Source organism: Sprattus sprattus, assembly GCF_963457725.1.
Source record: "Sprattus sprattus genome assembly, chromosome: 18".
NCBI classification, from domain to species: Eukaryota; Metazoa; Chordata; class Actinopteri; order Clupeiformes; family Clupeidae; genus Sprattus; species Sprattus sprattus.
The window spans coordinates 6,201,222-6,214,800 of record NC_137916.1 but is presented as its reverse complement, the minus strand read 5'-3'; the positions used below and the strand labels follow the sequence as shown (position 1 = coordinate 6,214,800).

At 41.2% G+C, this 13,579-nt stretch overlaps 1 protein-coding gene across 1 annotated transcript; it reads left to right on the top strand.

The window, feature by feature from the left end:
- The first annotated feature begins 10,969 nt into the window (after positions 1-10,969).
- On the top strand, positions 10,970-13,579 carry LOC308379383 (parvalbumin beta 2-like). The gene is made up of 5 exons (XM_080856505.1): positions 10,970-11,047; positions 12,330-12,409; positions 12,679-12,811; positions 12,913-13,022; positions 13,289-13,579. Exons 2-5 carry the CDS (start codon positions 12,349-12,351, stop codon positions 13,312-13,314), a joined length of 330 nt encoding a protein of 109 aa, XP_080712631.1. The 5' UTR covers positions 10,970-11,047; positions 12,330-12,348; the 3' UTR covers positions 13,315-13,579.

Here is a 13,579-nt window from a genome sequence, read left to right as displayed (position 1 = left end):
TAGCAAAAGGAGGTCATGGGAGACAATATATTCATTAAATACAATTTTCAACCACTAATACTTGTTGTTGCAAATTCTATTACATGCGCAATATAATTTAGTAATGTGAATATAATATAAATATAATTTATCAATAATTTAACCGTTTGATAACATTTTGTCTTTGCAATGTCACAATAAATATGATATAATATAATATAATGTAATGTAATATAACATAGTATTTATAATATAATAAATATTTCAAGAAGGAGGCCGTACCTTGCGAAACATTGAATTGAACATTTGGGCCAGCACCCTCAGAGTTGAAATAATTAAGAGTGACACCTGCTCCAAGTGGAAAATTGACTTTAATATAATAAATAACAATACATATAATTAAGCACAAATTTAATCATACCATTAAATACAATCACACACCAACAATGTCATAAATATAATAATAATAATATAAATACTATCAATTCATTTCCATGTACTGTAAATGTACTTAAATGTATAATTTAGCCTACTTTTAAATTTCAAGGCCTAAAAAGGTCGCGCATTAAAGACTCAAATGAGTGCTGAGCCTGTGCCATATGGCTCAAAAGGTCATTGTGCCTCCTCTGACTAGAGGCCTCTGCCTCACGAAGGAAGCCCAACATCTCGCTATTTTGTGACCTGTTGGTACGGATGGTGCTGCTGGGTGTGGGGCACCGTGTGGTACTGGGGGCACTACTGGGTGTGGTGGGGGCAGGGTCAGTGGGAGCTGTGGTGCTGGGTGAGGTAGGGGCAGAGGGAGCTGTGGTGCTGGGTGAGGTGGATGCAGAGGGAGCTGTGCTGCCAGGGGGAGATGGGCTCCCTGCCAATAGTTGCCCATCGCTGGCAATGGGCGACAGCATTGTTATGCCCCCTGCATGCCCCACAACCGGAAAATCTACGTCGTGGTTGGAGCCCATGAGAGCATCCATTTCCCCAAAGAATTTGAATCTCATGGTTCCCCTCCCGGTACTTCTATTATTATCTTTGACCTTCTTGTAGGCATCAACCAGGGTATTCCATTTTCTACTGACCCTTGCTGGATCAAAGTTCTGTCCAAAATGATTGCTCATTAGTGTAGCCATCTCCCCCCACATGTGCTTTTTTGACCCCTTTGAAGATTTGATCCTCAGATTCAGCTCAGCTAGGGACTGGGGGAGCTCGCTGCCACTAGCCTCCAGGTGGCGCCTCATGAGGTCAATCAAAAAGAGGGTCTGCTCTCTTGAGAAGAAGAAATCGTTGCTGGGCTGTACTGTCCCACTCTCTCCCTCCTCCTCCATAGCCTCCTCTCCTGTCCCTGACTGCCTGTCGTTTTCTGGTAGGAATTGAGCATAGACTGAGCTTCGCTATTCTTATTACTGTAATGCATTACTTTGGATCAACTCTGCTATAGCCAACAAACGAAGTTTAGACTACTACATCTGAATTATTACTAAAATATAGACCTGCTCCATGACTAACCTGGAAGGACTAGCTCTACGTGGACTGTACAGGCCTCGTCCGTGAAGTACCCCTCCTGTCCACTCTTTGTGTACAAATTGCCCACAAAGGGCTGGGATTTGTCAATGTCCAGGAAGGCATTCATGCCTGTGTCTAGGAAAACTGACAGATATAAATAATATTGATGTTAGTTCATGAAATAGTTACAATAAAGGCATGGCAGAAGTACGTAGTTGGAAAGCTTTACCACAGATGCACAGATGTTTTAATGAAGGGCTGTGTTTGTACACCGTCTCCTGGTGACCATTTGATGTATTTTCATGTTCAGGACAGGTATCGTAACGCGACCTATTATCCCGCACGACCTTTCATCCCGCAAGCGCTGGTACACGTTACTTAATATTGATTTTGGTGTCATCCAGGATCGCGGATTTCGGAAAACTTAAGTCCCTGCCCAAAAAGGGTATTTAAATAAGCTTTGTAGCAAAAATGGCACAAATACAGCGTATTGAAGTGTATAAGATAGTGTTGTAATACTGCGTGTACAAACCAGCCTGATACAAATAGTAGAATTTTGATTTCGCGACGTTCGGTGTAAATTCTTTTTCTTGTTGAGCTTTATTCCCAACGGCATTTTACATCAATGCGGGATAAAAGGTCGTCGCCAACTTTGTTGCCATTTCGCGACTGTACAAAACAAATTGGAAAATACGTTAAGAAATGTTCCTGCTGAGAGTCAAACAAGAGTCAAACAAGACTTCGTGCATGTTGTACACACCTGTCATTTCTGAAATATGTAAGGTTGATTCATTAAACCATATTTATATTGATAAAAACATATATGTTAAGCGGATTTTTTTGGTGGCCCGCGGGATAATAGGTCGCGTTACTATAATGGTGTCTCGACACACATTAGGTTAGAAATTAAAATAGGATGAATAACAAACCAACCGCTTTTTTTTTACCGGACGGTAAAACTAGCAGTTGTGCTTGCTGTTGCTACCGTTTGTTTGCTGAACACTCGGCTGCTATCCGGGTCTTTTTTTTTTTTTTTTTTTTTAACTTTTAGTATTTATTTACCTCTACAACTACAAAAGGCCTATTGATTAATGGCCTGGATGAATGAAAATCTAATAGGCGCTTTAGTGAATCATTGATACATTATGTAGCTATTACATACCGGTAATTCAGCTGCTGTCATCGGTTGCCAAGCTACGAATCTAACGACTGAAACCGTTTCGGACACCATTCTTGGTGGCAAAATTATATTTTTAATGATTATATGTAAATACTCTGTATAAAATAACCATACACAGAGAGAACTGGAGATTATCGGCAATTCCGTGACATCTTACCTGTCACAAACCGGGAGTCGCTGGGCGCCGCCATTATCATCCGACTTCGATTTGTTGATGTGGGAGTAGTGCGAGTCCCTCCGATATCGCAAGTTGGAGCTCCCACTTCGCGTGGCGTTCCAGAACAAATTTCGTAGTAGGAGGTTGGATAAGTGCGACCTCCTACTAGTTTGGATTGGGACTGGAATGCACCAGTAGTTCCTATTTTCGCGATCTAACCCAGTGAGCTACGGTAGGTTTAGCGGGTGCAAAAACCAAATCAATGTAACAGGTTGGCATTAGCATAAAAACAGTAACATTAATACACTGAATTATCAAGCAACAGTCACCAATTACATAAACGTTAAGGCTATGAATATATAGTGAATAAGATGGAATAAGTATCAAGTTCAATTCTAATGTCAGTAACAATGGATATATCATTCATATAATAGATCGTATATAGTAGGCTAATCAATGAGTGCAACCTTGCTAGCAACCAGTCCAGCAGAATGCAACCTTGCTAGCAACCAGACCAGCACAAAGGAGCGAAATCCACGTGATGTTCCGTCGTAATTTCAAATCCACGTCTACCGCAAATCCAAATGAATCCTCCCGCAACGAAATTGCTGAAGGCCTTACAGTCTTACCAAATCCGATGAAAGAGGTTTTTATGTCTTCATGTAGATGAATTTTGTGATGATGATGATGATGATGATGATTCTTTTCGGTGTGATTCTCTTAGTGGGTAGCTCGCCAGCGGTAACGTGGTTTCAACAGTCCAGATAATACACAGTTTCACTTGGCTATAAAATGAGTAAATAAACCACAGTCCACCTATGTAGACAGAATATAACAGTGTACTTGTTCAATTTAAAGAAAATAAAAGGTTTTACTGCTATTTGGCTCACTGGGTGGTTACTTTTTCTAGCTTTTTGTTCAATCTTCTCTTTCCAACTAACTTCTATCTCTCTTTCTGCCTAGCTTCTAGTTCGACTAACGTTCTCTTTTGACAGGAAGTTGAAACAAGCCATTCTGGTTGGCTAACTTGTTTAAACACAACATCCTTTAAGAATTAATATTGAAATATCATATTTATTAATCAAAATGTATTAATCAAAATCATGGGCTTTTATCACTTTAATGTCAGAATATTTATTTATAATATTGAATTTATTTATGGCTATTGTAACCTAGGTTACACATAACAAATAAAGGTTACATTATCATTGTAGGTAACTGGTTACTAGTCCCAGCACCAAGTAGGCTCCATGAAGTACAGCAACATGAAATCGGCCAAGTAGGCTGCCTGATCCTAGTACTATACTCGCACCCACACAAGAGCAAAGAGTGGGATACAAATTTACACTGAATCAATCTCTACCAGAGCCCTGCCAGCCTGTGCATCCTGGGACTAAATCTGAATTGTGAGTGTATGTTTGTTTATGTGTGTGTGTGTGTGTGTGGACTATAACTCCAAGGTTTTGTGCATATTTAGTTGGGGCCAATGAAGATGAACTGAGCTGGATGTAAATACTTTGTGGGATAGCCATTTTGGCTGCGTTTTTGAAAAATTTAGCTGAAGGTTGCGATTCATCCTGGGGAAAAGAAAAGTACGGTAGTGTCATCCACATAACAGTGATAGGAGACCCCATGGGAATGAATTATATGTCAACAAAAGAAGTGCTTTAAATAGAAAAAAGGAGGGGTCCAAGTTCCAATCCTTCAGGTATCCCAGTGGAGAGTTAACATTTTAACACTTGTAGAAGTAGAAACGATTCAAGTGCTCTCTTTGAAATTCCAAATTGTACAATTTAGAGAGAGGAGGATAATGGTTCACTGTGTCAAAGGCTCCTGACAAGTGTTACGCCCCTCTACACCCCTACTGGCTTTGCAGTGGCAGTGCAACAGTCTTTGGGTGGTGAATGGAGGTAATACGCTTGATTGTCGAAACCTGAGGAGGTGTGGATAAAGGCCATGCTGTTTGCCCTCAAAGAGAGAGCACACATTTCCACCATGCTTTGGAGGCTGGTGAACACCATGTGTTTGGGGCTGGTGTTTTGCAGACACCATTTTAGCCACCACTTTTAAGTGATATAGAAATAAATACTTTATTTTCATACAACTCTGTGGTCTGTCTCTACAAAAAAAAGTTTTGTCCCCGAGGAACCTCTGAGTCAGTATAGCTGTTAAGTTCATACTCAATATGTATATCCTTGACTGTCACGCTGACTCTTACCCAGATCATTCTGGACTATGACCTCCATGGAGAGAGAAGTCTCCTGTTTCAGCTTGTCAAGACAGATTTATGGACATATTGAGGCAGCATATAGCTAAAGGTTTCGTATAACATGACTGGTGAAAAGTACTGATTGAGAGTCTGAAAAAAACTGAGGACTTCTTCACCTTAAGATGGCAACCGACTAGTTGGTTTTGGCAACCAAAAGGTTATATCTGGTTGCCAAGCTTGACAACAACTTTTTTAAAGTGCATATGACACCTCAATACAACATTTTTCAAATAAATAAAACAAAGGAGGTATTACACAATCGATATATATTTTTATTTAAAATATATAAATATACTTGTTAAAATCAACATTTGAGTTCCAGGCCACTGAGCTACCGACTTCCCAAGTAACTCACTTCCGCCCGCGTTATAAAATGGAAATGACGGCAACGGCGGGACTCTTTTGAACGCGATCCTCCATATTAAAAGTCATTGTAGCGGCCCAATTTTTTTAAGCTGTGATTTTAAGGTTAAACTGCTTATCCTAACCCTAATCCTGAAGTATAATTGTTGCATAATGGGGCTTTAAATGACGAAGACATTTAGGTGAAAACCATCAAGGCGGGGAAGACAATGAAGGGCAGGGGCCTGAGGAGTCAGACACGAGGAAACAAAGGTTAACAAACAAACAAAAAGAAGAACACGTGACAACACAAGGGAAATAAACTAAAAAAACAGGACAGAGAAAGAGCACAGACCCATAGGCGTCAGTTACGGGGGGGACGGGGGGGACATGTCCCCACCACTATTCAGAATTTGAATTTTGTCCCCACCACTTTCAGAAATGTGCATACCAATTGCGACCAAAAAAGTCACCACATACTCAACCGAAATCGTCTAATATGTGCTTGCGTATGATCCAGTCCCATCAATTCGCAAATATTTCTCAATTACGGTGACAGTTATTCATAATTATGAGCTATCACTTGCCCAATAACCATTTTAACAGTAGCAAATAATTAATTTAGCCTCATTTGCCTTTTGCTGAATGAGTCTCGTTTTTATTAATTGCCATCGAAAAATCGCAAGGATGTCTGGGTTGTCTGGGTTATTCTATAGCCCACCCACAATTGTTGCGATTGTTTCCCACCCTGTGTTGTGTTGCATTGTGTGTTGACTAAGTAGGCTCCCCCATGCCCTTCAAACACAAAAGTGGCTGTAGGAAGTGGCATGAACGCAACGAGCAGGATGAAAGGGTGGCAAAACTGCCAAAATTATCTTCATTTGGATTTGTGGCGAAGAGTGTTCTGGAGAACGCTACATCTCTGACCCCCAGCCAACGGAAATTAGGCCCACCAGGGTAGGCTAATCACATAGCATTTACTGTCTGATATAAGGTCAACTCCTATAGTTCACGTCCTGCTTTTCAAGCAGCGATCTCTCAGCAGTCATGAGTGCAACAAATGGCAAAAGCTCAGATTGTGGATAAGCACTTGGTTACATTAGCCTTTGGCGAGGTGTGCATGGCTCTGCTATTGATTCTTACCGTAGAATGCTATTCTAAACGTCATGCATGTTACGTTTTATAATACGCCCAATACTTCAAATGTATTTTTTCGCTTCAATGTCGTTAAAAGAATAAGGTATTGTTGGAGGAAGTTTGCTTTGTTGCAGCAGGCGCTGACAAGCGGCTGTTCCCATAAATCCATGTAAATGTTCGTAATCGTAATTCACAATAATGTTTGATGACCCCATGAAGAAGTTGTATTAATGTTCCCCCATGTGTTGTCTGCTGCTCATTTTACACTGTTTCTCCAAAATCAGTTTGATCGATGAAATACTGAGTTCATTGGTGATTTCATGACAACATATTGTAGCAACCCTTAATGTGTATTGTACATCATAAGTACATTGGCCTGCGTCTCGCTAAATTGCATTATCACTGTTTTTGACGGTACGACGGTAATGGGAAAGTCAAGTCATTGTTACGCCGCTGGCAGATGGTCAGTACCTCGTTTTTTTTCGTACACCCTTTACAATCTGACATTGATTGTCTAGTAAACTTTGTTGATGTCAAGTGGAAAGTTAAGTTGCCTTCACTGTTCTTTGTCCTATTTGTATTAGTATTAGGCCTACATATCCCGAGCCAATACCTTGGTCAGCCCGGTGTTTCCAACGCCGTTTTGCAAAACAAGCCAAAACACAATCTGTGGTTTTCAACTTTTATTGTTCGAATGGGATTTTCAACACCTGACAATACACTGTAGAGCATATTGTAATGCAACGTTGAATGGATGAATAGCTTACATAAGGGTACCCAGCACTTTTCAAACCACACTCAAGCTTATGGTTATTGTCCCCACCACTTCTAAAAACAAACTGACGCCCTTGCACAGACCTGACATAACCCCCCCCCCCCCCCTCTGTGGGCCGATTACAGATGGCCCATAACCAAACCGAACAAGTCCACATAGGGTGGGGGGAAGGACTCAAGAGCAAGTCAGTTGGGCAGGCAGGAAGGGGCCAGGCAGAAGGCTGGATAGGATCCAAGGGTTAGGCTTTGGTGGAGTCTTTGGTGGTTGGCCGGGTGGACGACCGGAATGAGCGAATGGTCTGGCGGGTGACTGGGAGCCTTGTTGGGGGCGAGGAAACCATAACGCGCCTCCTTGACCAGGGCATGGGCGGTAGCGACAGAGGCTTTGTCGGGATCATCAGAGGCTGCTTTCGGGGCGATAGCGACGGAGGCTACGTCGGGGCCGTCAAAAGGCTGCTTCAGGGGCGGCAGCTACAGAGGCTACCTTGGGACCATCAGAGACGACCACGGAGGCGGCAGCATCAGAAGCTGCTTCGGGGGCAGTAGCGACAGAGGCTCCATCGGGGGCATTGGAGGCTGTTTCAAGAGCGTCAGCGTCAGAGGCTGCTTCGAGGGCGGCAGAGACTGCATTGAGGGCTGCAGAAGCTCTCAAGGGTGGCAGCGCCAGAGGCTGCTTCGGGGTCGGCAGAAGCTGCAAAGTAGGCCTAACTAAACTTCCGATGGTATGCAATACTTAGACACTCAGTTAGACTATTTCATACGTATATAACACCAAGGATTACGTTTCTGACATGCATGACTTTCAGATGAACGGCTAACATAACGCACTGGAACAAAGGTGATGGCATCTGACTGGGGTCATCAAAGAATAACTACATTATAACCAGCAGTGGAGCTTCAATGTTCGCCTTGAGCGCCCCGTGGCCAAGCCCTAGGCAAGCAAAACTACTTCTACTTCTGGAGACAGCAGTGTAACCTACACTGTAAACCTGAACAAGTTCAGAGAACCCAAAACTTTTGATGTAACCGATTACATAAGAAAATTTGAGCACATATATTTTTTTTTAAGTAAACTTAACTCAAAAATGATACGTCGCTATTCTGATTTTTTGTGTTATCATTTTCATAATTTTTGAGTTCTCTGAACTCATATTATTCCAAAATCATAAAGGATTTAGCCTCGTCAGATATAGGACTATGTGTTTCTCTGGGTCTTTCTCAAACCAGTTATTACACCCTTACAAGTTTTTGAAAGGGTACCTTCCTTACGTTCCAACTTCTTGCGCAAGCTCTTACTGTAGAGAGAACTGTCATTGGTCGACCGCCTTCCCAGTGTTGCCACTGCTTTACATTTACGGTGATTTAGCAGACGCTTTTATCCAAAGCGATTGACAAGGAATTTTGCAATTTTGCATTCATAGAAAATGAGCAGTTTAGGAGTTCACACTTATACACTTGGTAAGGAGGAGTGGGGAGTCGAACTAGCAACCTTCCAACCTCTGGATTACTAAACGACTCCTCTACCTTAAGGTGCAATGCACACGAAGTCTAGGGCCTCCGAATCGGATTTACTTTTCACACCAATCGAATCTTTTAATTTCGTACATACGGAGGCTGGCAACGAGAGATTTGCGTAAACACGGAGGCAGCAGATTGCGGTGAACCGACTGTAGTACATACCTCACGCCTGTGGGTGGCGCTTTAGCGCTTTATTTACACAACTGAAAAAACGTGAAAAACCTAGAAGAAGAGACTCAAAAGCACAAGGTAAAGGAAGCAGCAAACGGATAAACAAATTACACAAGACATTCAAGCTCCAATTAACAACATTAAATTATGATGGTTAATAAAATCAGTGGTCAGACTAAAGGATATGCGAAAATGAATTCTTTTTTCTATTGATAATAAAGGGTTTGGAACAGTAACATGACATGTCTGTCATCCCATTGCCCATGATGCATTGCTCCGAGCATTTTACATACATTTATGAATAAAAAAGCAATTTAAATCGCTGGCCAATTTATATTTGTGGTCATGAAAGTTATGTTACGTCTGAATAAGAAGAATTAGATCAAGGGGGGGCTAATCAAAAATCAGAAGACTGGGTTAATGTTAGTGAATTCGAGGCCCACCATGAGTGAGATTTTGAGGGAGAACAAGTTATTTATATACTGGTTGGAGATGGCGGAAAAGATCACGTGGGGCAGTGACGTCATCAGGTTGCGTGAAACCGTGCAGACGAACACCAGCCCCCGTACCGATTCAAATCTACTCACTTTCTACCCCGGACTGCGATCGTTGCAGAAACAAGGTGCGGATAGAGAGTGTTCGTATGGATGATAGGGCTATCTGTATTAGCTATCCGTATCAGTTTGACAAACTAGGCTCCATGTAAACGACACTTAAGTCTGCTGTGTCCGTCTCTCATCGCAAGAGCTTTGCAATGGTGTTCTCAACGACGTTGATGACGTCAGATACTAACATTTTTTGAGTTATCAGGCAATGTTAACTCAAACAAATACATTCCAATTCAATTAAAACGTCTGCACTTGCTCAGAAAACTAATACATTTTAAGTTGGGTCAACTAAATACCAGGTTTTAAATAGGCTACTGAATACATAATGTTAATGAGTTAGTAGAACTGTCTGGGTTTACAGATAATCACGTTGAAAGATGTGTTCAACAAGTATCTGGTGTTTTTTAATGAAATATTTGAATAGATAGTCCCCACTAAAACGAACACTCACTCTGCTGCCTACAGTGGGAGAAAAACATCCACCATGTTCCTCAACCTGTAAACAAACAACCAAATCTCTTCCGAAAGTGGTGGGGTCAGGTCCCTAGTGCCCCAGCGTAAACAACAGCTATGCTCATAGCACTCATGAAATCTTTTAATACAAAAGTGCAAAATCAAATGTCATTAGGCAAATCATATGCCCTTGAAGGTACAAATATTTGTAGCCTACTAGAACGAGAGGCCACTCCAGAATGAAGGCTGGCTACTAATAGTAATAAATCTCACACCCCCTACTGCCAAACATGTAAGCTACCATGTCTATATATGAGCACTGATCAAACAATTACATGTGGTGAGCGCTTTAACAGATGTAAAAACATGGCGAACGACGTCATTTGAGACTAGATGAAATTTCTGCATGAGAACAGTTAGGGACGAACAAACAGGTTCCACGTGCCGCACACTTTGACGTGTCTATTTGATATAATTTAAGAAATTCAGATGGTAACAGTTTCATGCTGCCATACCCTGCTGGAAACGAAACCTGCCTTCGTAACAGAAAAACTATCTTCTTTAAAACTGCATGAGCAAATCATTTCCATATATTCGATGCTTAAGGCTTGTTTTGTGTCTTAAATTGGGAATTAAATTATATTCTTCGGGATTTAATAATGTGATTGAATAACCAGTAACAAGCATAACATAAGATGTATGATCTGCTCTCATGGTCTATACGTGTCACACACATGGTTTCAGAGCATCACTCGTTTGTAAAGATAAAAATAGACCAGCTTGACTACTGCACACGTTTTTTTTGAAACTACTGCCCACCAGTGCGTCTCTGGGATATCAATTACCCGGCCTCAAAGGACTGTAAATGGAGCGGGACGGGGGTATATAAACAAGTACTGAGAGGCACCCATTACACCTCGACTTACTCCCTCGGTTTTTCACTCGCCTCGAGAAGCAACAAGGTGAGTGCTATACTTTTGCCCATGCGACAGGATGATGCACCTCAGCCTCAAAGAAGTCACTGGGCTCCTTTACCTGCCATAAAGAGCGCGTTTCTCAGTCATGGTATAAGAAACACAAGAGGGTTGCTCAGGAAAGTTGACGATGGAATACATCACATCTCGACTGTGTGACCTACCGGATTTCTGTATTGTACTTCGTTTTGTCGTAATGGGCAACAGCCAGTGACGCGCATCTGAGCAGCGTTACCATTCAAAGTTTCCACAGAGGATGTGGTTGTTGCTACTGACTAATTTTATAGGCTTGTGCTATTTGGTCAGTCTTGATCAAGGGGTGTTGAGCTATCCTGATTTCTTACTGTCTGTAGTGGCGTATATTTATGGACATTGTCTGCGTGTTGGCCGTTTTGGAAATCATTTTGTTGTACTATGGAGCTAGAAGTATAAAAGTGGAGTAGCTATATTTGTCATCATTTAGGATAACTTTTCCTTATGACAATCAACTATTCATTAAGCTGTCTAGACAGTTGACACATCATCCTGCAAGGTGATTCAATTAGATGCTGTTTGTGTAGCTCAGCTGGCAGAGCAATACTGTAAAGCCATGGGTTCAGTGCGAAGAGAGCTCATAGACCTACTGATGAAATGCTGTAGAGCAGGCCTGAGAAAGTGTGTACAAAATAAATGAAAGGTCAGATAAAACACTGTTCTGATTCATTTAATAATCAGAGATAGAAGTCTTCTTTACCTCACATAGAGGTGGCATTGGGTAAAGTGCCTGCCAAAAAACTATGTAAATATAGCACTGAGTGATACGTATATACTCAGCATATTTACTTGGCTAACATGCATGATGATCTGATAGTAACTGAACTCCATCATCAACAAAATCTCAAATCTCTACTTAGAAATCTCAAAGCATGGTTGATAAATAACCAAAAAATTGATAATTAGTGGGTTAGCAGTAGAACTTGTATATTGGGATTTTATTTTATTTATCTTATTTTATTTTTTATGTATTGTCTGATTTTGATTTATGTTTGAGATATAAGTGAATGCCTTTTTTTTTTAGGTAATATAGCCTTTTTCACTCTGGCAGGGGGACTGCCAATGGAATTGGGTGCATTTACATCTTAATGTTTATTAATGTTAATGTACACTGTCCCTCTTGATCAAATAAACAAATTGATTGATTGATTGATTGATTGATTGATTGAACAAATTGCAGAAGAACATTGCAGAATTGACAATGTTTGTGCATGTTTTCTTATGTGTTGTTTAATAGCTTGACCCGATCTACAAAAATGGCTTTCGCTGGTCTTCTCGCTGACGCTGACATTGCAGCTGCCATTGGTGCATGCGTTGGTAAGTCAACTGAGTACTCTGGTTGACATAGACTTCGGCTGCTATGTCGATGTAATTTAATAACTTAGATTATTCCAGTTTTTCCCTATTGTGTGTTGCTGTGAGCTATAGGTCACATTAATGACAAAAACACAGACATTTATGTAGCCTCTCTTCAAAGTGGTGTATTCTACATGTGTCCGGTACTGGTCAGCCATTTAGGAACTTGTGCGCTGTGGTGAAATTTAAAACATAACGACAACATGTCCTGCTCATACTGTGCCCAACAGCTGCTGACAGCTTCGATCACAAGAGCTTCTTCGTGAAGGTCGGTCTGAGTGGGAAGTCCGCTGATGATGTGAAGAAGGCCTTCTTCATCATTGACCAGGACAAGAGTGGCTTCATTGAGGAGGAGGAGCTGAAGTAAGATGGGACTCCTATCTTTAAGCAGATGGCATATGGGTACACCATACCTATTCATTCACCAAGAAACTCAACAATTGCTCTCTCTTTGTCTCTCCCAGGCTGTTCCTGCAGAACTTCAAAGCCGGTGCCAGAGCCCTTTCCGACAAAGAGACAAAAGCCTTCCTTGCTGCTGGTGACGCCGATGGTGATGGCATGATCGGAGTTGACGGTAACATTTTTTAACACACACACAATAGCAGGCCTGATTTATGTCATAACCTTAAGTTCTAACTAATGTGTAAATAAGGTTAAAGAAATATTTAATAGTGATCTGTAATAGTGAAGCTTTCTGGTTGCATATTTATGGATCACCACGTAAACGACATCTGTCAAATTCATGCATCAACATATTTATATACTCTTTACGTACTATAGAAGATATGTGGCTTGCAGCAGTTTAACTAATGTTTTTCTTTATTCTGTTTACCCTCACAGAGTTCGCTGCAATGGTAAAGGCTTAAATACCAACTGACCAAGATCCGCCTCTGTTCATTGAACTCGCACTCCTAGCAAGCAACCACTTTTCAACATTTGCCTATTTTTTATATCGTATTTATGAGTTGCCTTTGGACAGTTCAGCAACATTGAGCAACCGTGTTCTTATTCATTGCTGCTTGTTCTCCAGTTGTATATTATGTTCTTAACAAGGGTTTGCACAGTTGTAATATCTACTTTGCACTGAGGGATGAGTGAAAAACCAGGAATAAATTACAGTTTTGGTGTAAA

Bases quoted from the DNA above. Each gene is read 5' to 3' on its own strand.
- LOC308379383 (XM_080856505.1), top strand. From the start codon at position 12,349: ATGGCTTTCGCTGGTCTTCTCGCTGACGCTGACATTGCAGCTGCCATT. The intron at 12,812-12,912 runs GTAAGATGGGAC...TGTCTCTCCCAG, and splicing joins ATTGAGGAGGAGGAGCTGAA to GCTGTTCCTGCAGAACTTCA. The intron at 13,023-13,288 runs GTAACATTTTTT...TTACCCTCACAG, and splicing joins TGGCATGATCGGAGTTGACG to AGTTCGCTGCAATGGTAAAG.